Genomic DNA, 26,513 nt, shown 5'->3' with positions numbered 1-26,513 from the left:
CAGCTGTAACGTAGATGCCAGAATACCCTCCTTTGGAAGCTGGTCTTCCTGTTACTCCCTGACAGTTGTTTGCTGGTAGAGATAGAGATAATACCAAGGAAATACTGGCCATTTTACTTGCCAAGGTTACTCAGATGATTTTGTGGCCCTGCCTGTGGATGCTGTTCCCCACAGGAACAGCTTTTGCTGTGCTTACGGGAGCCCTTTCACATACATCTGCATTCTCATGGACTATATATGTAGTATTTCTTCTTAAGTTAACTTCTGGTTATAAATAGGTGTGGTAGAGGGTAAGCATATGCATGTATATATTTTTCTGTGTGTATATGTGTAGAGGCCAGAGATTGATGGTAGGTGGTTTTATGGTGGGGGGAGAAGGAGGGTTGATTTTTTGAGACAGGGTTTCTCTGTGTAGCCCTGGCTGTGCTGGAACTCACTCTGTAGATCAGGCTAGCCTTGAAGTCAGAAATCCATCTGCCTCTGCCTCCCAAGTGCTGGGATTAAAGGCGTGCGCCACCAATGCCAGGCAGGTGTCTTCCCCAGTTCCTTTCCACTTTTTTTTTTTTTTTTTAAAGACAGGAGTTTGTAGTCTAGGTTGGCCTTAAACTAAGAGATTCCCCTGCTTCTGTCTCCCAAATACTGGAATTAAAAGCATATGCCAACAAACCTGGCAATCCTTTGTACTTTTTTTGAGACAGGTCAGTCTGTCATTGAACCTGGAGCTCATCACTCTGGCAAAGCTAGCAGGTCACAAGTTCTAGAGATCTTGCTGTGTCCTCACACCTGCTGCCCACCTGGGCCTGGGTATGCAAACTTGGGTCCTTGAGCTTCATGGGTAGCACTTTCCTTGCTAACACATCAGCTTTGTATTTTCAGATGCTGATGACTAGCTAAGCCTAGGAGTGTACTTCCAAGAAGTTGAAGTTGACAATATAAAATTGGTTTTTATCCTGTGTCAACTAGATCATTTCCATTTAGTTTAAAGATTTCAAGGGAGTTTTTGTTGATTTTAGCTTTTTTAAAGGTTTTTTTTTTTATTTTTTTTTTAAGATTTGTCTTTTATGTGTATGAGTGGTCTGAAATGAATATATATGTGTACTGTGTATGTGCTTGGCATCCCCTGGAGGCCAGAAGAGAGTCACCTGGGACTGGAGTCACAGGAATTTGTAAGATGCTGTGTGGTTGCTGGGAACTGAACCTGTGTTCTGAGTCATCTTTCTGGGCCCAGATTTATTTTATTTCATGTATATGGATGTTTGGCTTTGTGTATGTCTGTACATCCTGTGCATACATGTGGTACCTGAGGAGGCCAGAAGAGGGCATTGGATTCTATGGGACTGGAGTTTGTAGCTGCCATGTAAGTACAGGGAGCTGAATCCAGGTCAGTACAGATCACCCAGGTCCTCTTGTTTTGTTTGTTTGTTTGTTTTTGTTTTCTTTGTTTTTGTTTTTTTCCTTGAGACAGATTCTCACTACATAGCCCTGGCTAACTTGGAGCTTAGTATGTAGACCACTAGGTCTCAAACTCACAGAAATTCATCAGCCTCTGCCTTCCAAGTCCTGGCATTAAAAGCATACACACCACATCCAGTCTGGTTTTTGAGTCATGATCTCAGACTCACTTTGTAAGTGAAGATGACCTTGCTTTCCTGTTTTGTTTTTTTGTTGTTGTTGTTTTGTGTTTTGTTTGTTTGGGTTTTTTTAGATTTATTTATTTCCTTTATATGAGTACACTGTAGCTGTCTTCAAACACACCAGAAGAGGGCGTCAGATCCCATTACAGATGGTTGTGAGCCACCATGTGGTTGCTGGGAGTTGAACTCAGGACCTCTGGAAGAGTAGTCAGTGCTCTTAACCACTGAGCCATCTCTCCAGCCGGACCTTGTTTTCCTGATCCTCACTCTCCTTCTCAAGTACTGGGATTGCAGGTGTGAGCCACTGTACCAGCAAGGAGCTTTCTCTTGAAAAGTTTACACATGGTTATGAACATGTCTTTTCCTGTGCCTCTGACTCCCTCCCCCCCTTGGTCAGATGGCTGCGTGGATACACTTGTTAGTTGTCGGTGCTACTTTCTTTATACTGTGGTGGTTCTTCTAATAAGGCTGGTGCTCGGGGCAGGTGACCCCCGAAGTATTCATTTCCATGCCCGACCAAAAGTGGCTGGAACCACTTATCCCTACGTGGGAAGAAAATGGCAGATACTGTGCTATGTGCAGAATTCTGCTGGGTTTGTGTTGACATGTCTGCTGAGCATGGTCATTCATTACCATATTACGGTGTTAACTGGCAGAACGGATGCTGATAGAGGACTAGGGAGCTCCTCAGAAAAAGATGCCTCCAGCACCCCTTGAAGGGCAAACTTGGGTGATCTCCCAGTCTCAGAAAGGATTCTACGTCCTGTGCCTTTTTGTACTCTGCTGAGGCTGATACCTCATCCTGAGTTTTGAAGCTTACCTGTATTGCCCTCTTTACCACACCTACAATGTCGCTTTGGCCAGGCTCTGCTCCTGACTTAAAACAAGTCAGTGCTCTGCTTCATAACTATCTGTAGACCAGGCTGGCCTCAAACTTACAGAGATCCTCCTACCTCTGCCTCCCAAGTGCTGAGATTAAAGGTGTACATCACTACCATCTGACTTTTTTTTTTTTTTTTCCCCCACAGAGAAACAAGATAAAATAATTTGATTTAGGTCATAAAATAGGATCCACTATAACTTCAGAAACTCAGTAAACGAATGAATCCTTGCATGCATGTCTTAAAAAGTAATGCATGCGATTACTTTTCTCTTGCCTTTTGTGTGTCAAGGCATCTGACCTGTGTTCTCTTACCACAATGTTTGTGCACACGGCTCATTCCCATTTAGTTGGGCAGGACCTAACTTACAAATTACCTTTAAGAAACCCAGGGGTATTATTACTGAATTCCAATATTGAGACTCCTTGTTTGATTCTCCATTGACCCCTGAATTCCATGGGATCCACATCAACAGTCATGTACCAGGAGGAGTGTGAGCACTTTGGGAACGTGTGTTGAATAAACAGGGGATACACTGGTTTGTATCCTCTTGTAGAGCTACACTAGGCTGTTACAAGTGCCTGCCCTGGCTTTTATCTATATCTGTTCCCTGTCAGTTTGGGGGACAAGGCAAGATTACTTCATATTTATTTCTGCCTAAGCACAAAAGACTCGAACATGTTACCAGCTTCCAGATCTTGAGTAAGAAGGGATTTGGGTAAAATGTCTCTGAGCTTTTCCTGATGCTGCCTAACTTATGTGTATACCAAGAGAGAATGCCCTGGGGTCCAGAAAAATGGCCAGTTGACTCTCACACTTGTGGCTCTTGGTGCCTCTAGCTAAGAGTGTACAGTTGATGTTTCTTAAGACAAGATTTCATGTAACCTGGACTGGTCTGAAATTCATGTTCCTTCTGCCTCAGCCTTCCAGATTCTGCAGTTATGGAAATCTGCTGTCACACCAGCTTACCCGTGGCTTTCTCTCCTAGGACTTTGAATGTGGAAATGATGTGGAGCTTTCTTTTACCAAGAATGGCAAGTGGATGGGCATTGCCTTCCGAATCCAGAAAGAAGCCTTAGGGGGTCAGGCCCTCTACCCTCATGTCCTGGTGAAGAATTGTGCTGTGGAATTTAACTTTGGGCAGAGAGCAGAGCCCTACTGTTCTGTTCTCCCAGGGTTCACATTCATCCAGCACCTTCCCCTCAGTGAGCGGATACGAGGCACCATTGGACCAAAGAGCAAAGCAGAGTGTGAGGTAAGTGGGACCAGAGGACTAAGTTGGTGGCCACTCCTCCAGAACCACCCAAGGCAGAGTAGGAACACTAAGTAGTTTGTACATGGTGAAAAGAACAGAAACTTGAGTAAACTTGGGTGTGTGGCTTCTTTTTTCCCCGCTCCTTGGTTGAGATTGGAGTTGAAAAGCTGCTTTGAATATGAAGTTCCAAAGGAAAGTGACCACACTATTCCTGGTCAAGGCCTGACTGTAGGGGACAGGCTTCCTCGTAGCAGTGCAGGACAGTAGCATACTCTTCTGCCCAGTGTTCTTGGAGAAGGCTAAGAAATCCTACCCTCCCAGTTAGGGCTACGAGTGTGACAAGTGGCCTTTGGTAGCCATATGGATGACTTTTGTTTCTTTTTGTTTGTTTTTAATGAACCGTGGTCTCTGTAGCCCAGGCTGGCCTTGAATTCATGGCAGCCCTACCCTGACCTTCCAGATGATGTAATTGTGACTTTTTTCTTAAGATATATATTTCTCATAATCAATTTGTATTTGTTTCAGGAATTTAAGAAATATATAGAAATCTTAAGTTGCCAATAATTCTCTGGGAATTTATGGCAAAATATTTATCTGAAGATTTTGGAATTTATCCGGTTTCTGACTTTACTTGTAATTGAGATCTTATGACAAGCAATTTGCTATCCTGTCCTTTTACAGTTAACATTACTTTATAGTCTGTCCTATTGCATGAAAACCTCCCTTTATACCTTTTCTGAGACAGTCTTCCTATGTTACTCAGGTGGGCCTCAGACTCCCTAAACTCCAGTTTTCTGAGTGCTTAACTCTCAGGTCATTGGGACTATAGGTGTGCTCCTTTACATCTGACTTGTAACATTTCAGTGGCTTTAAAAAGAGTCATCCCCTTTATTGTGCATGTAGGTTACACATAGTGTTTGTTGAATTCTAAATATGATGATTAAATGAAATTCATGATCTTGTGGGCGTACTTCAGTTCCCATTTTCAGGCTCTTAAGACTGTACCATTTCTTATACCTGTCCATGGTTTAATCCCAGGCCACAGGTTTCCATTGCCAGTGGCTGCTTCATCCTTTTGTAACTGCTATTGGTGGGACTTGACCTGGTGCTTGCCTATGCCAGACTATAGACTCAGAATCTGACAAGCCTTATGTCTTTGACTCCCAGCAGCAACACTGAGATAGATGCTGTTACTTCCGTTTTCCAGAGGCAACCAGGAGGTTCAGAGTCATCATCATGGGCACCATCAAGCCAGGGTGGCACTATGCCACCATGCCACATGCTGCTGCTGGTTCACAGCACTCCTTCCCTATCCTATTCTTGTAGATCCTGATGATGGTAGGCCTGCCTGCTGCCGGCAAGACCACGTGGGCCATCAAACACGCAGCCTCCAACCCTTCCAAGAAGTACAACATTCTGGGTACCAATGCCATCATGGATAAGATGCGGGTAAGAATGACCTGTAAGATTACCTACTCAACTCCCAGCCTCTGGGTCCTATCCTGTACCTAAGGCTCCACTTACCTTTCATTACCTCTTACCCACAGGTGATGGGCCTGCGTCGGCAGCGGAACTATGCTGGCCGCTGGGATGTCCTGATCCAGCAGGCCACTCAGTGCCTCAACCGTCTTATTCAGATCGCTGCCCGCAAGAAACGAAACTATATCCTAGATCAGGTACTTGCAACCAGTGGTCCTTGGCAGAGGGGCAGAGACCTAGTCACTGCCTGGGGATTCCCCTCCAGCCCTTTTCTCATTTCTCCATAATGCTTGTAGCAGCTGTGCTGGTCAGGCGTACACCATACATGAGGATAGCAATAGACCCTTCATACCACTATCTAAGCCCTATCTTTGGTGGGATTTTGGGTCATGGACCCAGCTCATTCATTTTTAGGCAAGAGTCACATAGCCAAATGAAAGGCATAGATTTCTTTATGTGTGTAGGTGTCTTGCCTACATATCAGTTTGCTACATGTGTGCCTGGTTCACAGAAGGCAGAAGAGGGAGGGCATCGGATCTTTGGTCCTGGAGTTACAGTTTTGTAAGCTGCCATGTGGGTTCTGGGAATGGTCCTCTGGAAAAGCAGCCAGTACTCTTAACCACTGAGCTAGTTCTACAGCCTCAAGAGCCAAAGATTTCTAAGCCTCACAGGCTTGAACCCCCAACTCTGCTACTTGCTAGTTAAGCGTTTGTGGGCAGCCAACTTTATTGCGTGAGTTTCAGCATCCTAGTTTGCAAAATGGAGAGCCTAAGGCCCCTCACACCTCCATAGAACATAGTTCAGGACAGCTAGTGTGGATATCATCACATACTTGCAGAATAAAGGTGCTCTAGCTTCTCTGGGCACATTCTTATGAGTGGGGAACACATGTTTACATTTCAGTGAAGGGTGGGGTTTGGTCAGTTTTGAATCAGTAAAAACACTGTATGGTTTTCAACATGGTCAAAAGAGTGAGTGGCCCAAATAGAGCTTAGAATCTCTGTCACTGATGAGTTCCACATGCTTGTTGCCTACACAGCATTGTATTTGCATTTGTTGTGCAGGCTTCATTGAGTAGCAGCAGAGCCTGTTTACTTGTCTCAGGTTCTGTGGTTCAGCCTTACATGCATGCTTTCTTAGGAACCTGTAAACAAACAAATAGACCCTGTAAAGCCCCATTGTGTAACCTGGCTGAAGTGCTTTCCTTGTGTGGCACTACTTGGTACCATGACTTAAAGCCTGATAAAAAGGCAGCTGGTAGCTAACATGGGTGGCTGGCATAGTGGGAAGGAAATCCCCAGGAGCCATGTTGTCCTCACATAAATTGAAGATCCTACACAGACCAGTTGGCGACAGTGTGTAAGTGATTTGTGGTTTTCCTTTAGCTCAGCCCTAACAGTAAGGAGTCTACTACTCTTTTCTCTGGAGATGCTTAGCTTGGCTTCTTGTACTGGGAATCGAGTCTAGGATCTTACTTGTGCTAGACAAGCATTCTCCCAATCAAGCTGTATCTTCACTGCTCCCCCAAGTCACTCTGCCCTATTCTCCTTGTTAGACCATTTTGGAATTTTAGTCTGTTTGTGCCCCATTGGACTTACTGTTCTAAAAGGCTGAGCAACAAGGTTAATACCCTGAGTTAGTTTGTTTTTTGTTTTGTTTTTTTTTTAAGATTGGTTTATTTATTTATTATGTATACAGCATTCTGCCTGCATGTATGTCTGCAGGCCAGAAGAGGGCACCAGATCTCATTATAGATGGTTATGAACCACCATGTGTTTGCTGGGAATTGAACTCAGGACCCCTGGAAGACCAGCCAGTGCTCTTAACCTCTGAGCCATCTCTCCAGCCCAATACCCTGAGCTTTGTCTTTTGAACTCCCCAGAAAGAATTCCCTGCCTGTTCTTTACTCATATAACTGGCCAAATTAAAGCTAGCCCAACAGTGGAAGTTATGGTGAGAGCATGCCATATGCCGACCTCGCAGAAGGCATGCACATCAGGTCATGATCCAAGCCAACCATAATGGAAAGGCTCTTGCCCTCCAAAGTAAAGAACACAGTTCTCTAGTTAACCCAAGGCTAGAGCCAGGAGCTGAAGCTCTAGAACAGTGAGGCCAAGAAAGAGGTTTTAAGCCAGTGGCTTTTTTTGTTTATTTTAAACAAGAAAAGGTTTTAAGCCAGTGGCTTTTCTTGTTTTCTTGTTTAGCCTAAACTCCAAAAAATGTTCCAGAAAATTTAAATTATGAGGAATTTTTTTGTATGAATGAATATAGGCAAAGGTTTAGAGTGGATTTTGGCACTACCACACCTAGGCCAGGCAGTCGGCTGCATACAACTTTGCTTACTTGGCCTCCTCACAGTCAAAGCTTTGGTTCTAGCTGAGCATGATGGTGCATACCATGATGACAGCACTCAGGAAACAGAAGCAGGCTGATCTCTGAGTTGAGTTCCAGGCCAGCCAGAGCTATGTGAGACCCTGATTCAAAATAAAACAAAAAAACTTTGGATTCTAGTTCCATTCTCATTCCTACTGGCAGGTGCCACATCATCATCATCATTATTATTTTATTCCTAAAACAAACCTAGGGCCAGAGTCAGGCCCCAAAGTAAACTGCCTCTTACTAGCAGGCACTGGAGGAAATTTTTTTCCTCCACCCCCCACTGTCCGCAGAGCCTTAAGCCTGCCTCATTCTTGGCACTCAGAACAGTTCTCTTCCTTCCACTGGGATTCACCTCACTCAACCCAAAGCAAGCTTTCCTTGCCAGATGTGCTCCTCCAGGACCCAGCCAAGTTTCTCCTGCTGCCAGACTGACCCTGACAAGAAAGAGCGGGCAGATCAGGCAGTAGGCCTTTTGAAAGAACTCAGAATGTCAGCAGAGGGCAGAGGTGCCCATCTATGTCTGCTGTGTTCTCGTACCTCAGTCTGTCCCATATGACACTTAGCAAGACCATGTCTAAGAACCCCAGCCCTACCACCACCCTTCTGCTCACTTTGTGGGGTTGGAAGTAGTCTGAAACCTGAGAACACAGGCCGCAGCCACTCTTAGAGCTGACATCCTCAAACAGTATGGAACTGAGGAGCAGGAGCTGGGTATTCAAATGTGTCTGGAAAAGCTGACTTCCCTGTTGTTCTTGTTTCCTAGCAACAGCCACAGGACCCCCCCCCCCACCTCCCTCAGAGACCACAGAGTGCAGGGCTCAGCCGAGGGCTCTGACCTCATTGTATTTGCTGTGGTAACAGTCACCAGCAGTTCATTCCCTTTCCTCCAGGAAAGCTAAGCATTTGCGTGGCTCTTCTTTCCTTCCCTTAGCCCTTGGAAGCTGCAGGGGTTATACTCCAGACCTGGCATCTCAGAGTCACACATCATCCCAGACAAAAGTCAGCCACTTGTGAGTCCAATTTACTCTGCCCTCATGCCATCTTGTAAAGCTGCAGAGATTGGTCCTTTTGCCAAGGTTGCTTCTCTGTTCTTCATTGGAACTTCAACAGGGCAAATGTACCATAGCAGATGACCAGAATGTGTTTCTCAGTGCCCTCACAGGTTAGAGGAGTAAGAACAGAATCACTTGTGGGCACCAGTGATTGGACCAACTTACCAGCAAATAGGGCTACAGTCACCCCAGTGCCAACCATTCAATCTGGCTTTTGTGTCAGGAGGAAACTTCACAGTTTTGCTGAAGGAAGCCAAATGTTTGACTTTAAGGGAAGGTGAGGAAAGGTGCTGAGGAGGACTACAATAGCAAGAGCCTACCTCTGCCCAGTAACTATAACCTGTTTCTTGAAATCCTTTGTTACTCAAGTCCACATACAGTATGTAGGTATATGCCTTTCACCCCTTCTGCTGTACTTCCTTTAGGAAATTCTGGGAGTAGGGAAAAATGTTTAGCCTGACATGTAGGCTGAGCCAGGGAGCTAGTTTAGAATCAGAACAGTCACACCCACAGCTTGGATCTTCCACTGGTCTGTTATGGCGCCCCAGCCTCTGCCATTCTGGAAAGGATCCATTGTGTCATATCTTCCTTGGGCTGAGTCTACCCTGGTGTTTGCATTGAGACGCCTCTCTTAGAACACTGTTGGGCCTGCTGACCATATGTTGAGATCCGCCCTGTGTGCTGGCTTCTTTCCTCACCACATGCCACAAAATCTCCCATCTGCAAATCCTTAGCAGAGCCAGCGGGAGAGTGACGTGATCCTCATCTCTCAGATGAAACTTGAGGAGGCTCAGACTAATGAGGGGGCTTGTCTACAGACTCAGAGATTCTAAGTAGCACGACTGAGCTTTCATCAGGAAGCTTCTCCCCAGAGCCTGTGCTCTGTCTGTTCTGCCTCTCTTGGTTTTCAGTTTGGAAGATCTCTACATCTTAACTTTTCACTTTGGTCTGGGTTGCTTCAAGTTGAGCACCATGGAATAAGTATCTACAGCACCCCATGGTCGATAGCGGCTCTTACCTGTTTGGTGCAGGAAGTGAGCTTTAGTTCACTTAAACTTACTCAGTCTAAATATGGTGACCATGAGTCTTTAATACTGTTTGCCCGACAGGGCCTGAGATGCAGTAAATCCACAGTGAGTTGTTTATAAGTAACAACAGGCTGAAGTGCTGACACAGAGCCCTGATCTGCCAAGCGTACTCTTGTCAAGGTCTTCCCTGCCTCACAGCTGCCACTCAAACTCTGTCTTCCTTTGTGTTCATCCTCCCATCTCATCCTACCCAGTCTGGCAAAGGACTTGATGGCACATGGGGTGTTGGTCACTGGATGTTATTGCTCTTCTCAGTCATCACATGCATTCTGCCAGCAACTGCCCGGGAGGCAGCTGCCTACTGCTGCAAAAAAGAAAAACAAAGCAGTAGCCAGCTGCACTTTGGAAAAGCACAGACTGTCTGTCACCTTGTCAGTCTCCCTGGGTAGACTTGTGGGTAAGACCAGTGTTTCAGAGGACTAGGAAAGAAGATTTAACATTATTAATGGAAGCAGCTTGCACAATTGTCAGGAATGTTGGGTGATGTTCTTTCCATTGATTATTTAGAAGAAAAACAAGGGCAGAGCATGGGGGCACACATCTTTAATCTCAGCAACTCCGGAGGCAGAGGCAGGTGATTGTCTGTGAGTCAAGGCTAGCCCAGTCTATGTAGTTCCAGGACGGCCAGAGCTACATGTCTCAAAAAATTTTTAAAATAAAAAAAATTTAGAGCTATAATCTTGGAGCTCAGGCTAAAGCAGAAGGATCATGAGTTCAGAAGATAGTATGAATACTATGACGGTATAATTCTGTTCATATTAAGCAAAACATAAGTACTTCTAGACGTGCCTATGTGAAATACAGTATATTATCTCAGAAGCATGGCGGATGCTAGGTGGTTGAAGAGGCTCTCTCCTTAAGCTTTATACCATGTACAGTGTGTATTTTACTACGTACACATAATCCTTTGAGAATAGGAGAGAGGATTTTTAAACTACAATGCCAATAATGAATAGGATTAACAAGGAAAGCCCAGCTATTGGGAGCCAACCTCTGTGTTTCCTAAGTCTTCATTTGCTGAGATGGACATGAGTTTAAAAAGTGAAAAAGAGCTATTTCCTGAGTCTCTGCTGGGAGGATTTCTATTTTACCTTTCTGATCGTTTCCCTGCAAAATGCCCTACAAGAGACAGCTCTGAATATCCAATCTCTCGCCTCTTACCTACCTTAGACAAATGTTTATGGGTCAGCCCAGAGACGGAAAATGAGACCATTTGAAGGCTTCCAGCGGAAAGCTATTGTAATCTGTCCAACTGATGAGGACCTCAAAGACCGCACAATAAAGCGGACTGACGAAGAAGGGAAAGATGTCCCAGATCATGCAGTCCTAGAAATGAAAGGTAGGAAATGAGTGGTTGGGGGCCATCTCAACAGTATCCTCAAGACAAAAGATCTCTTCATTTTGGCCCCTCTCAGCGCCTTGTGATTCCTTTGTAGTCTGTTCTTTATTTTGTGTCTCTCATTACCCACATATGAAGGAATAGGCTTCCAGTCTCAGTCTGGGGAAGGACTTTGAGGCTGGATGGGAATGAGTGTCATGAGAGAAAGAGTGTGTATATAAGCCCAGGCTGAAAGGCCTACACCATCTCCTGCCTCTGGCACCCAGCACTCGGGCAAGCCTCGGTTTGCTCCACCATGGGAAGAAAAGGGATGTAGCTTCACTTGCCTCTGAAGCACCTTGAGGTGATGCTGGAGAGACCCCAATTCCTCTTTGAGGAAGAGTCTCTCTTAGCCCCTTGCCAGTGTTTACACCAAGCAGTTGGGGTCCTGTCTTAACCTCATTCCTTCAACCTTCCTACTCTGGTGAACCAGTATTTTGAGGTGAAGAGAAGCAGGCGTCAGAAGGTGCTGACCTTCTCTCCCTTTTACTTCCTCCTAGCCAACTTCACTCTGCCTGATGTTGGGGACTTCCTGGATGAGGTTCTGTTCATCGAGCTCCAGCGAGAGGAAGCTGACAAGCTGGTGAGGCAGTACAACGAGGAAGGCCGGAAAGCTGGCCCACCCCCTGAAAAGCGCTTTGACAACAGAGGTGGTGGCTTCCGAGGCCGTGGGGGTGGTGGCAGTTTCCAGCGTTATGACAACCGTGGCCCTCCTGGAGGCAACCGAGGAGGCTTCCAGAACCGGGGAGGTGGTGGTGGCAGCGGTGGTGGAGGAGGCAACTACCGAGGAGGTGAGATATTTACCTTCTCCAGCCTTACATTTCAAGGCCAGGCCGTGGGAACCGTTGATTGGAGTCACTGCTCTACAGCCTCAGGGACCTTCCCACTGCCTGGTCTCCAGCCTCACTGCTTCAAGGCCCTGTGCCCATTTGCACATGACAGTGCTCTCTTTTTGTTGTTCTTTCTCTATCTGACCATACACTCTTTAAGGAATCTTGGGATCCATCTGTAGATCTCACAAGGGCACCTATTTAGACTGCTTTTTGTTCAAAAACAAATGAAGAAACAAGCCTAGAGCAACTAATTTGCCCATGATCACAGAGCTAAATTGAGCTGGGAGTCCAGTGAGCTAAAATCCAGATTCTTACTAAGTGGTATAGTGTCTTAGGTAAAGTGTGATCATAAATTAACAAGCGTAGGACCAGAGACATCTCCCAGCAGTTAAAAACACTAGTTGCTCCTCCAGAGGGTTTGGTTCTCAGCAACCACACTGAGCTGCTTACAACTGCCTAAAACTAGCTCTAGGGTATCCAGACCCCTCATACACAGGCCAAATAAAAATATGTCTTTCAGACAAATCTTTAAAACTATATATCAGACATGTTCTAGATCCTTCTTCAGTGACCAAGGATGTTGTGACCTCATAACACCAACTTAACCTTCATGTAGACAAGCAGCTCAGGAGAAGCCACTTGGCCCAACCTGTTGGACTATATCTGACTAGCATGTAGCTGTTTACTGGTGCTTAGCATTGTTCCTGAACACCTTTCTAATTTATTGAACAGTTACATATTGCTGGACACATCTAAGACATCTGTGCCTTGCCTGCTCACAGTCCACTGGAAGACACAGACCTGTCTGCAAACAGTGACTCTAGGTGTTGTGTCAGGACAGGAACAAGGAAGTGTGCCAAGGGCCTGGGGGAAGCACAAGTGGAGCACCTGGGTTTGCTTGCTTTATTGAACTCAGTCTTGGGTGTAGCCAGCCATGCTGAGTCCTCTTATACATATGGATTTTCCAATGTAGGTTTCAACCGCAGCGGAGGTGGTGGCTACAACCAAAACCGCTGGGGTAACAACAACCGGGATAACAACAACTCCAACAACCGAGGCAGCTATAACCGGGCTCCTCAGCAGCAGCCACCACCACAACAGCCACCACCACCACAACCACCACCACAGCAACCACCGCCACCACCAAGCTATAGCCCTGCTCGGAACCCTCCGGGAGCCAGCAGCTACAACAAAAACAGCAACATCCCTGGCTCCAGCGCCAATACCAGCACGCCTACAGTGAGCAGCTACAGCCCTCCACAGGTGAGCCATGTGTATATGTTTGTACACATATGCACTTGTGTAGAGGAAAGGGGCAGGTCTAAGGTATCAGCACATTGTGGCCACAGGTCTACAGCCTGTCATTTTTTCTCTTGCAGCTATTCAGCTATGTCAAACACTAAACACGGTTAGATTCTCCTTCCCCCCAAAGCTATAGGTAACTGCAAGCATTGGCTCCCATCAGCAAGATCCTATCTTTTAGCTGTCACTCACTGGCCTCATTGGGTCTATAAGAAAGTACTCCACTGAGTGACCTTTTGCTCATCATGGAGGCCAGGGCCCAAAGGTAGATAAGGACCCTGTTCCATTTCTTAGGAAGCCAGTGCTTGGGCTCTGGTAAACTGAGGCCATCTCTTTTATTTCACAGTCATCTGAGTTCCTGTTACATACCAGGGACAGCTGGGAACAGCTGCCAAGAGACAGATGGGAGGGAGCTCCTAGTGCCACCTTGCCAGCACATTTCCTAGACTAGGAGTTTGGCAAGACTTAAGTCAGAGCCTAACCCCAACAGAACCTGACTTTGTGACCTGGGACAGTCAGCTTGACCCCACTCTGGTTCTTGTTCCCACATAAAGGACAGAAACATTCCTAGGAATCACTTAGGAAGTTGCCATGAGGTGATGAGTGCTGTAGCTTAATGAAGCCTCTGGGACTGGGCAGACCTGGGTTAGTCATTCTAATAGTGTGGCCTTGGCCCAACAACCTCACTTAGATTTTCTTTTTAGAGTTCATTATTTTTTTAAATTTACTTTATGTATGTGTTTATGTGTTTGTATGTGCCCTACCTGTGTGCAGTGCCTGCAGAGGTCAAAGAGGATATTGGGTCCCCTGAAACTAGAGTTACAGACAGTTGTGAGTCACTGTGTGGGTGCTGGCAACTGAAACTGGGTTCTCTGCAAGAGCAACCAGTACTCTTAACTGCTGAGCCATCTCTCCAGCCGCAGCCTCAGCTTCCATCTCTGTAAGATAGAGCTGGTGGAGATGTCGGTCTTGCTGATGAGCTGGAATGGGTTACTGATCCACCCTGTGCATGAGAAACTCTTGGCAACTTGTCACCACTGGTTTTCTCAGCAGCTCTCACAGTGGCCACTGCTCCCGACTGTAGACTGTAGACTGAAGCAGGTCTTTGCAGTGCTATATGTGGAGCGAGCACAGACCTCGAGTCCGCTGCTTTCCAGACCTGTCCTTGCACTTTAGAACAGACCTGCCTCCATCCAGGGGCCTGTGTCCAGACCTACGTGTGCTGCTGTCTCATGGAATTTGTATCTTTCTCTACTCAGCCGAGTTACAGCCAGCCGCCCTACAACCAAGGAGGCTACACCCAGGGCTACACAGCCCCACCACCTCCACCTCCGCCACCACCTGCCTACAACTATGGGAGCTACGGCCCCTACAATCCTGCTCCCTATACCCCACCGCCACCCCCCACTGCCCAGACCTACCCTCAGCCCAGCTACAACCAGTATCAGCAGGTGAGTGCAAGATGGGCTTCCGGTGAGGCTTCTGGGAGCATTCTTGGGTGTGCATTCAGACTTGGGTTCCTGCCTATTCCTGAAACATGGGAAGCTACTTGTCTCAAGCTTTTGGTAAGCTGGTCTTTAATGGCTGATGAATAAACCACTGTGTAGCCCTAGCCCCCAAGTGCAGCAAGCCTACCTAGCTGAGCTAGGCCTCCAATTTGGCCAAGGGGTGCCAAGTTCTAGTTCAAGTTGGAGCTAGGGCTACCACACCTTAAGAGGACAGCCAACAAGCCACAAGACCAGGACTACATTTCCTGCTTTCCCAATTATGTGACATCAAGTCACCACTATCTTTCCAAAGCACTATGATGTCTGTCAACGGGCCCATGTGTTGAGGGTGGACCACAGAAGGAGGGAAGGCACAGTCTGGTGTGCAAAGATATAACCCAATAATCTTGTTCTCTCCCCAGTATGCCCAGCAGTGGAGCCAGTACTATCAGAACCAGAGCCAGTGGCCGCCATACTATGGGAACTACGACTATGGAAGCTATTCGGGCAGCACGCAGGGGGGCGCAAGCACACAGTAGCGGGTGCTGGAGCCTCCAGAGGCCCGTGCCGGCTGCATCTACTAGCACCTGCCTTGGCCTCCTTTTCCCCTCTGAGTCCTGTGGTGCTGGGGACAGGGTTATCCCAGGGCTGCCTCTCTAGCCCACTTTTTCCAGAGGGCTTCTCCCTTCATACAGGCCAGGCATTTTTCTCTCTGGATTCAAAACAGGCAACAGTGACCTTTTCTTTTATCTTTGTCCCCTCCACTTCCTCTCCCTGCCTTTTTAACTGAAGAATCCTCTTCATTGGTCACCCAGTGACTGGGGAGGACCCTTGCCTGTCTGCCCCTCCCCACTCTGCTTTTTAGCCCCTTGGCTTCCCAGACTCTCATGCAGTTGGTTGTAAATTCTTCCAGGAGCTGTTTTACTGTCTACTTTTCAGGATTTAAAAAAAAAAAAATTTCAAAAACTTTAAAAAAAAAAAAAGTTTAAGAAGCAAAATGCAGAGGGAGGAAGCAGTGACTTTTTTTGGTAATTATGCTTTTTTTTTTAATTTTTAGAATTTGTCTGTTTTTACTGTGGGTCAGCCGTTGATACTTCATCAAATAACCATTTCTTTGCTGAGTTCAGGTAACCGAGGAAGAGCCACACCCTCGAAACAAACAACATAATCACCTTTAACCTAACTTTTTATATGATGTCTCAGTTCCCCGTAACTTTGCACACACGCGTCTGTTGAGTTGGATTGTAACTGCTTTTGTACTTGGAGAGAGTGTGACTATTGAACTTGAAACCTTTTACTCCAGGAGTCTTGGTAGTTTCTGGTGGGCTTAAGCGGGTGAGAGGGTGAAGGGAAGGTGGGGTTGGGGCCAACTTCCCTTTAGACCCTGAAGCTCTTCCTCCACTGCCACCTCCATTGCTCTTCCAGGTGCCAGACTCCCAGAGTTTACAGTGGTCCTTTTGATTACTCTCACTTCCCTCCAACCGAATGTTCTAACCGGACTTTAGCAAACTGCACTTATTAAGAGATGTTTTACCCTGTTTTGTTTTGTTTTCTTTTCTTTCAATAAATGACATGGCACCTCTTATCAGGAAGGAAGCAGGGCTGAAACCCTGAAGTGTTGCTGCAGTTGGCCTTTAATTGGGATGGGAGGCCTTCAAAGGGAAAATGCCTCATTCATTTAAACAAAATGGTTCTGTACTTCACATAACCCAGATGCTCCTTGTGCAGGGGACAGACAGGTGAGACCTGTAATAATGAGACCGTACTGGTTCAGGCCCATCTCCAGGTGTATTGCCCAACCACACCCTAAGGTCTATCCTGGATGCTGCTCTCAGGGTAGCCCTGTAGTGGCTGCTCTGATCCCCATCATCCTGATCAGTTCTAGGGATCTGAGCACTGCAGAAATGACCCTAGCCCCTCTTCTCAGAGTTCCTCCTGCAGGGAATACAAATTTGTAACCAGTTTCAGCACCAAGTGTTAAGAGAGACCCTGAAGTAACAAGAAGAAGGCTTTCTGGAGAAGAGGGAAATGCAGGGTGAGCCGTGGGGTGCCGCTAGCTTTATTTCTCCTGTGCAGGCTGTGTTCTTCACATCTGATCCAGTGTGGACAGCTCACCCCAGCTCCCTTGTAAGAACTGGGGAGCCTTTGAAGAGCCACAACATATCAATAGAAGCTAGGGGTGGTGACACGGGCCTGTATCCAAAAGGTATGCATACCACCAGGATCTAGGTGCAACGTGGCCAGACACCAGGAGAGAGGTCAGGTAGATTCAAGGCTAAGAAGGGACCATATCAGTGCCTAAAAGACACTTGTAAACTAGCTCTAGGAGAAGGTGAGGTGTCCTTATTGATCCTAGGAATCAATCCTGGGAAATCCTGCTCTTGCCCTGTGTGTTGGGCAGCCGCGCCCTCTACTGGCCATTCCTAGTGAGGCAGCTGAGTTTTCACCAGGCCGTTCCCCAAATGTCGGGAATGCCAACCGAGTTCTAACTCTTTAAAGCCTGTTTCTAGATTAATGTACCACCTTCCTCATTGTGATTTCCAGTTCCTTTCCTTGGTTTCCTACCCCAAACCCTAAAGTCTCCAACCACCTCATAGGGCTAGGAAGCCCTGTATGATCTGACACTGACAAGTGGCCTCCAATAGTCTTAATTTTTGCTTTCTTGAGACAAGACTTGCCATGTGACCCTTGGCCTTGTTAAAGACCAGACTTGATCAAACCCTCAGTGATCTCCCTGCCTCTGCCTTTTGAGTGCTGTATACCCTGGCCATAGTAAACAGTTACAGCACCCAGAACTACCTTTGCCAGCTAAACTCCCAGAAATACTAACTCCTGCCCATCCCTTCCAGGTCTCATCTGGGACCCTTATCCCTGCCCTTTCCACAGCTAATCCCCACAGCTTGTCCCTCATATCTGCAGGTTTCCTTGTTTGGAAACACAGAGGTTCTCTCCCTGACTTCATCTCACGCAGCCCTACAGGCTGAATATGATAGAAGGAAGTCAAATCTACAAAGAGCACAAAGTTGGATGAGATGGCACGGCGGTTAAAGATGCTGCCAATCTGGACTGAATTTTATCCACACTCCCATAAGTTGTCCTCTGACCACATAAACATTTTTAAATTAAAAAGGACTCGAGAGTCTATGCGATAGCGCCAATACAATCATTCCAAATATTAACCACACGAAGACCTGGAGTTGGGGTAGCGATTAAACGGCACGATTCCCGCTGACTTTCCAGTTTGATAGGTTGAAGATCCATCCATCTGCTCAACCTAGCGCCTTTTTTTGGCTCTGGCTGCTCGGGGCGGGGCTAGGCATGCGCATAAATAAGGCCCACCTTTGACCCGGAACTTTGGTGCTTGCGTGCCGCTTAAAGACACTTGCGTAGCCGGAAGTACCTGCGGGTACCTAGGGTCCAGCCTGGCTCCCGGAGCTCGCTGCGGCTGTTACTGTGTCGGAGAGACCGATTATGGAGGCCGTGGCAGCTGCGGCGGTGGCAGAGAGCAAGCCCGATAATGGTGAGGCATTGGCCACGCTGAGGTGACGGGAGGGTGCTCTTGCTGTGACCTGGAAATGGTTCCGGCAAGCGCTGAGGACTCTAGAAGTCTGACCGCCGCCCACTGCCACTTTCAACATTTGGTCCACTTTGGGGGTCTGGTTATTCGGCTTTGTGGCAGGTTGACGTTTCCCTTTGTTTTCTTTGGAACGAGCCCCTTTCCGTGTCCTAGGCTAACCATTTTTTTTTTTTACTATGCCAACGCCGCAAGCAAATAAAAATTCCCCTGCAAATTCTTCGTCTCAGACCAACCTTTCTCAAGTTACATCTTTCATGTGCCAACCTGAGTTTCTCTGTATCCCAAGCTAGCTCTCCTTTTGTCCCATGCAAGCTCACATATATCAAACCAACAGCTCCCGTTGCATTCTCTTTTCTTCCCCCAGTGTCTGCTGTCCATTCTGCCTGCTTAGGTCCTTTCTCCCTCGAACCTTCAATGCCTTTTACTTTCCTACGGACTTCCTACCATTATTGCCTGGTGGGTTGTTTGGATTTTGGTGGTGTTTTGTTTTGGGGTTTTGTTTTTCAGTCAGTCTTTGCTTTGTTTTGTTTTTGTTGTTGTTGGGTTTTTTTTTTGTTGTTGTTGTTATTTCTTTTTCTTTCTTTCTTTCTTTTTTTTTTTTTTTTTTTTTTTTTTTGAGACAGGGTTTCTCTGTGTAGCCCTGGCTGTCCTGGAACTCACTCTGTAGACCAGGCTGGCCTCGAACTCAGAAATCCGCCTGCCTCTGCCTCCCAAGTGCTTCAGTCAGTCTTTTATTATCTTCAAGGTTAGCCTCCAAATTGTCTTCCTCCTATTTCGGCTCCCAAGGTACTGAATTTCCAGCCCTGTGCCACCACACCTGTCTATGATGTTTCATAGTAGTCTGATGTTTAGTCGAAGCTGTTTGACCACTCAGAGCTGGGAGTTACTGAGGCTGAGTAGCAGGTGTGTGAATGTAGAGACAGGTGTCTGTATGTGCTACTATATGTTTCAATCTTTGATAATCTCCAGTTATGGTGGTTTACATCTGTAATCCCAGCACTTGGGAGACTGAGGCAAGAGGTTAGCCTTAAGTTTGAAGACATCCTAAACTACATAGTTCCAGACTACAGAGTGAGACCCTGGACTGTGAGGCCCTGCCTCAAAATATATATGTCAACATTTTCCGTAACAAAATTGTATATATCTTTTAAACTTTCTGGTGCTGGGGCTCAAGCCTTACGAATACCAATTATACTCACTACCATGAAGCTGTACCTCCAGACATAAAAGAGAATCTGGGACAAGACATGGTGAGATGAGCCTCTACTCATAAGCCTGGAAGGTTCAAGCCAGGGATTAAGGGCATAGTTTGTTAGTGGAATGCTTGCATAGCATGCCTGAAGCCCTAGGTTCAATCCCCAGCACTACATAAGCAGGCCTGTATGTACTCCCAGCACTCCCAAGAACATTTACTAAAGAAAAAAAAAAAAAAAACAAGTGCCCCTTGGCCCTTTCCACGCTTTCCAAACATCTGGCTTCTCCAGAGACTCATACACACTGCTCATTATTTTCTTACCCATCACCCACTGCAGCCTGCTGTCTACCTGGAACTTGTTCCAGTCAGATAGGCTCTCCAGTAACATCCACTGTGGCTACTTGATTAGGTTTTTGGTGTTTTGTTACATTTTTGTCATTATCCATTTATTTGTTTGATTGCATGTTTATTTATTTATTTGAGGTGGGCTTTCACCCTGAAGCCCAGGCTGACCTAGAACTCACTATGTAGTCCAGCCTGGTCTAAAACCCACGAATCATTCTACCTCAGCCTCCTTACCCTGTCCAGCACCCAGACTATTTTCTTACTCTATTGCTTCTAGGAGTCAGTGCCGGCCACCCCCTCATCCTGGCACATCTGCCTTAGGAGATAAATACTGCGCTCTGCTTCCTTCCTGTGTCATCTTAGGCTGCTCTTTCTTAGCCCTCGTGTTATTTCTTATGACTGCTATAACACCAGAAACTGGGTGTTTGGTTTCTTGTTGTTTCCTTTTTGGTTTCTTGAGACAGGGTTTCTCTGTGTAGCCCAGACTGTCCTGGACTTGATTTGTAGACCAGGCAGGACTCAAACTCACAGAGATCCTCCCAAGTTCTAGGATTTGTGAGCTACTTACGTGGGTGCTGGGGATTGAACCTGAACTCTGGAAGAGCAGCGGAGCCATCTGTGCAGCTACAAGAGGTCACTTTCCTGGCAAGCCTGGTACCCTGCAGTTTAAAACTGAGCCATCCCAACATTTGCCTCTTCTGTGTTTTTTTGGCTTTTCATTGGATACTTATTTTTATTATTATTATTATCATTATTGTCATTATTGCCATTGGTGTTTTGGATTTTGTTGTTGGTTTGTTTTTTGAGATTTTGCTTTTGAGATTCAATATTACTGTGTAGTCCTGGCTGGCCTTGAACTCATAGAGAACCACTTGCCTCTGCTTCCTCCGTGCTGAAACTAAGGTGTGTACCACTGTACCAGGCTTGTCTGTTTTCCTACATAGACAGGGAAACACCTAACATATTACATGTTTTTGTTAATTAATTAGGTTATTGACTGTGCAGCATCACAGTGGGACCACCTGTTCCCCATGATCTGTCTAGGGCCTAGAACATTACCCAGAATGCAGTAGGTGCTCAGTAAATGTGAGCTGTGTGAGTGTGTCTATTCCCAGCCTCCTCTTGCCTAAGCCTCCTTCCCCTGATGCCTTTAACTAAAGACTCCTCTTGACTCTCAGATGTGGAGCCCAGATGTGTGCACTGGGGGGAGCTGAGCCAGACTTCGATTCCATCTGGACCCCAGGAGAAGGAGACAGCAGAGAGTACACCAGGCATCCCCAATGGTGACAGCTCCGAGGCAGAGAGTCCGGCTGTGAGTGCCATGTTGCATGCCATCGCTGCCAGCCACCTGCCTGTGTGCAGCCAGCAGCAGGGCGAACCTGATCTGACAGAGCCTGAGAAAGTGGCCATCCTGGGCCAGCTGTATCACAAAAAGCCACTGGTGTTCCTGGAGCGCTTCCGCACAGGCCTCCGGGAAGAGCACCTGGCCTGCTTTGGCCATCTTCGTGGAGACCACCGTGTTGATTTCTACTGTGCTGAGGTGGCCCGGCAAGGCGCCGCCCGGCCTCGGACCCTGCGCACCCGCCTGCGTAACCGGCGTTATGCTGCCCTGCGTGAGCTCATCCAAGGTGTGGGGGATGGTGTGTGAGAGGGACAGGTGGGGAGGACAGGTGGACTAAAACAGAGCAGGAGCCCAGAGACATCCTTGGAGATAGGCTTTGAGACAGAGACCAGAGACACAGAGCCTAGTAAAGTAAGGGGGAAAAGTTAAGCAGACAGGGTCAGACTTCAGCAGAAGCCAGAGTGGCATCTGTGAGACACACACACTCATTATCTAGTGCCCAGGCTCTCCTTGAACCCAAATTCTGCCACCTCAGCCTTTCAGGCACTGGTGGAAGTGGCATTGTAGATGGTCCCTGTACTCTGATAGACGACAGCACACACAGCATCGAGGTAATCAGTTGCCACCTAAGGAACAGCGTTACCATCTTCACACCATGCACACATTGTGGGAAACCAAGGGAGCATGCATGTCCCCCAAGGCCACCCTGAACAAAACAAGAGGAGCCTGGTGTGGCGGTTTACACCACAACACTTGGGAAGCAGAGGCAGGAGGATCTCTCTGAGTTTGATGCTAGCCTGGTCTACATAGTGGCTCAGGCCTGGGTATATGAACATGCTCAGCCCGGGGCTGTATACTCAATGCCCACAGACCCTCAGGCACCTGGGAGTGGGTTTATCATGTACCTGAATTGCATACAAATTATATACGTCTTACAAGCAGGGTATGCACATACATGCCTAGACAAATGTGCTCACACACATCTACCTTGCCTCTTCTGCACAGGAGGTGAATACTTTAGCGACGAGCAGATGCGGTTCCGGGCCCCACTGCTGTACGAGCAGTACATAGGACAATATCTCACCCAGGAAGAGCTCAGTGCCCGCACACCAGCCCCGCAGGCCCCCAGATCCGGCTCTCCCGGCACACCTGCCTATCCACTCTCCGACCTGTTGTTTCAGTCCTACCAGGAACGGGAGCTGCAGCAAAAGCTGCTCCGGCAGCAAGAGGAGGAGGAGGCCTGCTTTGAGGAGGAAGAGGACAGTGATGAGGAAGGTGAGGGCCAGACCTGTTCCCCCATGTTGTGTCACCTGGCTGGGCCCCAGCCTGTGAGGACAGGCATGATGTCTGTCCTTGCCCCCATCCCTGCCATCTCCTCCTGAGCGCTGTGGTACAGTCTCCATAGCACAGCATCACCATTGTGTCCAGTGTTGTGTGCCAGGAGGGCAGGGACTGGTCTGTTAGCAACACGTGCTGGACATAGGGTGGTAACCTCTCAGACTCCTTCAGGCCACCCACCTAGGTATCTCCACAGACCAGAGGTCCGATAAAGACTCAGAAGCCTGGGTGCCTGACTCAGAGGAGAGGCTGATCCTTCGAGAGGAGTTCACCAGCCGCATGCACCAGCGATTCCTGGACGGCAAAGATGGGGGCTTTGACTACAGGTGCCTGCCATTCCCAGCCCAACACCCATGGCCCCCAGCGGGTCCCTGCCTTTCCTCAAAGGGCCTTCCTTAGTGCTAGAGCACCCGGGGAAGTTCCCCACTGAGGAGCCTGATATTAGTCACTCTGGAAGTTTCAGAGCAGTGAGGGGAGGTTGCTGGGGTCTTGGCCTAACCTTGTCCCTCTCAGAGCCTTAGTCCCTTCATCTGTAATGAAAGGGATAAACTGAGCCAGCATTTAGCACAGTGTTGACAAAGCATTGAGTGAAGCCCAATGGGGTACACCTCATCCCAGCACTTGGGAGACATGATGAGACCCTGTCTCAAGGAAAGAGAAAACGCTCACATCCAGGCCCAATGACATGGGACCTATGTCCACAAACAGCTTCAGGGGAACAGAGGTCCTGATTATCGCTGATACACCGTCCATGCTGGGATCCCACGGGTCTGACATCAGTGATGTTCATCCACTGCTACCTGGGGCCACCAGGCTGTGTAGACTGTTGGCTGTGGCTCCTATGAGCCAGCCCATCTACTACCCTAGGTAACCTGAGGTCACCAGAAGAGGGGCCATGCCTGTTCCTTCAGGAGGGCAGCAGGTACCCAAATGTGTCCCACAATCAATGCTTTTGTCCATCTGCTGTGTCCAGACTCTAGGGTTAAAGCGCTGAAGAGCGTGAGTGGCCAGGGCCTCCATGGAGAGCGTGCGGGGGAGCAGAACAGTGGCCAGGGCCTCCGTGGAGAGTGTGCGGGGGAGCAGAACAGTTGCCAGGGCCTCCATGGAGTGCTTTCTGAGCAGCTCTGCAGAGAGCGAGGGTGAGGACAGGTACAGGCACCCTGAGGTGCAGAGCAACCAGTGCTGAGGTAAAACTGAAGGCTCATCCCATAGGAGTGGGGCCTTAGTGACTCAGCGTCACATAGTGGGACAGGGGAGATGCCACATAAGAGACAAAGCCTGAGAAGCCTGTGGGCTGTGGTGGTGTCACACCTTCTGATCTGTCAGAGAAGCCGGCATTTTTTGTAGGCTGATTGGGGAAACACCTCTTTAGGATTCCAAAAGGTGCAAGCAAGCATACCCAGGAGGTGGGCTCCCCTGACGGGGCCTCCTGTGAGCCTGACAACTCTCTTCCCCAGCACGGTGGATGACAACCCTGACTTTGACAACCTGGACATCGTGGCACGTGACGAAGAAGATCGATACTTTGATGAAGAGGAGCCTGAGGACGCGGCCAGTGCAGAGCTAGATGGAGACTGACCGTGACCGTGACCGTCCTGCTCGCCCCACAGGCAGCTCATTACAAGCTGGCTTAGTGACCAGGCCTTCAAGACAGGCCCTTGGACTTGGCCCACCTCAGACAATGCCTCCACTTCTGTTTGAGGGTTCCTCCTCCTCTCTGGGGACGTCACTGCCCCTCTTGCCCCCCCCCCTCCCCGCCCCCCCCCCCCCCCCCCAGTCTTTCCTCTTTGAGGTAGGATCTTGCTGTGTAGCACTAACTTACCTGTTAGTGCTTTGTAGCCAAGGCTGGCCTGAAACTCAGTCCTCCACCTTGGCCTCCCACATGCTGTGTGTGCAGACGAATCCCTGTGCCCTGTCTGCCCATCCTGTCTCCTCCCTTCATGCCACTGCCCCACCTCTCACTTCCTAGGTCTCTTAACTTCTGTGTATCCACCTTCTGCCCATCTCTGTGTCTTGGGTGCTATGCCCACAGCTGGACCCTGACAATTGTCTGGTGGCTGCAGCTGTCCATGGATACGAGCATCAAGCTCCACCTGATGCCCAGCCCAGCTCTGAGTTTCCCCACCTCTCTCTGCCAGTGTCCTACGCTGGGCACCTCTTGCTTCCCCCAAGCTCTCACCTCACCCTTCACGCTTCCTGTCCTTGTTCATTTCCATGTATCTCCAGGCCTTGATGTCTGCTCCTCTGTCTCAGCCTTTGCGGCTCTCATTCTATGGGTCCCCTCCCCCAAGCCTGGCAGCCAAGGGCAGCAGACGCCTACCCTGTGGGTGGAGAGGTTAGGGGAACCCAGGTGGTGCCAGCCTCTGCTGCTCCTTTTGGACACTTGCAGGGGCAGAGCTTGGTACCCCAGGGCCAGCTTGAGTGTAGGAGGACCATGAAGAGGGACTCCCCCCCCCCCCCAGCCACAACTTTCCTTTTCCTCACTTCTCCACCTCCCTCTCCCTCTCTCCTGTTTACACTCCCCAAATACGCACAGGCTGTTATCATGGGTCTTGAGTCATCACAGGCAGACACACAGCCTGCCGGTGTCCCTGCCCCCAGCCAGCCACAGGGCCCATCCCACGGAGCCCCCTGCTGCCCTGGGCTAATGAAAGCCAGATGGCTGCCTGTGACTCAGCCATGGCCTGTGGGAACCTAGCCGTCCTACCTTCCCATGCCCCATACCCAGCCTCTGCATCCCCAGCAGACAGAGGCAACCTGCTCCCATGGGGATGGAGGCTAGCATGTCTGGGCTTGAGGATCCAAACTGCTCTGGCCATACCTGAAGGACCGACCCTCAAAACTGTTGTAAAGCCAAGGTCCTGACCCTGGGTCTTGACTCTGCCCTCCACATCAAATAAACTCACCCAGGGGGTAAAGGGTGCCCACTTAAACTGTTGAAAGATCCTCAGCAGCTCAGCCTGGGCCAGGCCTGAGTGACACCTAACAGTCCTGGACACAAGACTGGCAGTTGCCACTTGTCACATAAGATGGACGTGCCAAGAAGTAGCCGTATGCATCTGAGACCACCTGGCCTCCCAGGCAGAGCCCAGACTGGAACACACACCGTACACAGCACTTGGCCAGCGGCAATGTGAAAACAGACTTCCTCACATCTATAGTGGGAGGCTGCAGAAGGTGCAGGTGTGGTAACCCTACCCTCACCTCCCCAGAGGATGCAGTGAATCCCCAACTGGGGTCCCAACACACTGGACGGGAGCCAGGAGTGTTCTTTTGGGAAGTTGTGGCTTAAGTATTTTCACAGTTGTCCAGTGTTCTGTCTGATCATTAAACTTATTTAAGATAGAAGCTGCCACCCATCAATCTCTTATGTAACTTTCTAAAAGCTGAGCTGCACAGCCATTGAGTCAGGATCTGGGGTTAGTCAAATGGCTCAGACCAGTCTGCAAATGAGAGACAGAGGTGGGGCCAGCCACAGGACAGGGATTAGATGAGGAGACAGGAAGAAAGGTGGAGACAGAGGAGGGGGCAGAGACAGCAAAAGCACACCCGCTTGAGCAGCCCCCATGGTGGCTGGCGCCACTGCCTCTGATCTGGGTCCTGGGGATAGGGTGGGCGGAGAGGCTGAGTCGGGGAGGGAGAGCCCCTCTGTGGGCATCCGGCCCCCACTTCCATGTCTCCTGTTTGTTCTGCCCTGGACAGGTCTCTGCTGGCTGCTGCCCTGCACCCATGCCTACCCCCCACCTCTCCGGCCACCTTCCCCCCCCCAGCCTCAGTTCCTTTCTGGGGAGGTCCCTGCCTGCCCCACACTGTCCTCATTTCCTGCCTATCCCATCTGTACCCGCCCCCGCCCCATGACCCTCATCCTCTCTCTTTTCTCCCTGGCTTCTGCCCTCAATCCCCAAACACACCTCTCTCTTTCTCTTGTTGTTCACCAGGCTCTGAGAG

General features: G+C 48.6%; 2 protein-coding genes across 3 annotated transcripts in view; both read left to right on the top strand.

Annotated features, from left to right (window-relative positions):
• The window catches only part of Hnrnpul1 (heterogeneous nuclear ribonucleoprotein U like 1), a 32,083-nt gene extending 15,723 nt beyond the window's left edge, over positions 1 to 16,360 (top strand). Inside the window, exons 8-15 of one of the 2 annotated variants that reach the window (XM_034499643.2) lie at positions 3,504 to 3,770; positions 5,097 to 5,219; positions 5,318 to 5,446; positions 10,939 to 11,107; positions 11,647 to 11,937; positions 12,953 to 13,242; positions 14,541 to 14,732; positions 15,191 to 16,360. In XM_034499643.2, coding sequence (XP_034355534.1) covers positions 3,504 to 3,770; positions 5,097 to 5,219; positions 5,318 to 5,446; positions 10,939 to 11,107; positions 11,647 to 11,937; positions 12,953 to 13,242; positions 14,541 to 14,732; positions 15,191 to 15,307 — 1,578 coding nt within the window. In that variant the 3' untranslated portion in view covers positions 15,308 to 16,360. The remainder of the gene's footprint in view (positions 1 to 3,503; positions 3,771 to 5,096; positions 5,220 to 5,317; positions 5,447 to 10,938; positions 11,108 to 11,646; positions 11,938 to 12,952; positions 13,243 to 14,540; positions 14,733 to 15,190) is intronic. The other variant, XM_034499654.2, reaches the window with a different exon arrangement.
• Positions 16,361 to 18,124: 1,764 nt separating this feature from the next.
• On the top strand, positions 18,125 to 25,913 carry Ccdc97 (coiled-coil domain containing 97). Its single transcript, XM_034518630.2, has 5 exons — positions 18,125 to 18,288; positions 21,064 to 21,513; positions 22,233 to 22,502; positions 22,762 to 22,891; positions 24,023 to 25,913. Exons 1-5 carry the CDS (start codon positions 18,240 to 18,242, stop codon positions 24,141 to 24,143), a joined length of 1,020 nt encoding a protein of 339 aa, XP_034374521.1. The 5' UTR covers positions 18,125 to 18,239; the 3' UTR covers positions 24,144 to 25,913.
• The last annotated feature ends 600 nt before the right edge of the window (positions 25,914 to 26,513 follow it).

This window comes from Arvicanthis niloticus, chromosome 1 (genome assembly GCF_011762505.2).
Source record: "Arvicanthis niloticus isolate mArvNil1 chromosome 1, mArvNil1.pat.X, whole genome shotgun sequence".
NCBI lineage: Eukaryota > Metazoa > Chordata > Mammalia > Rodentia > Muridae > Arvicanthis > Arvicanthis niloticus.
This window is presented reverse-complemented; position numbering and strand designations above follow the sequence as displayed.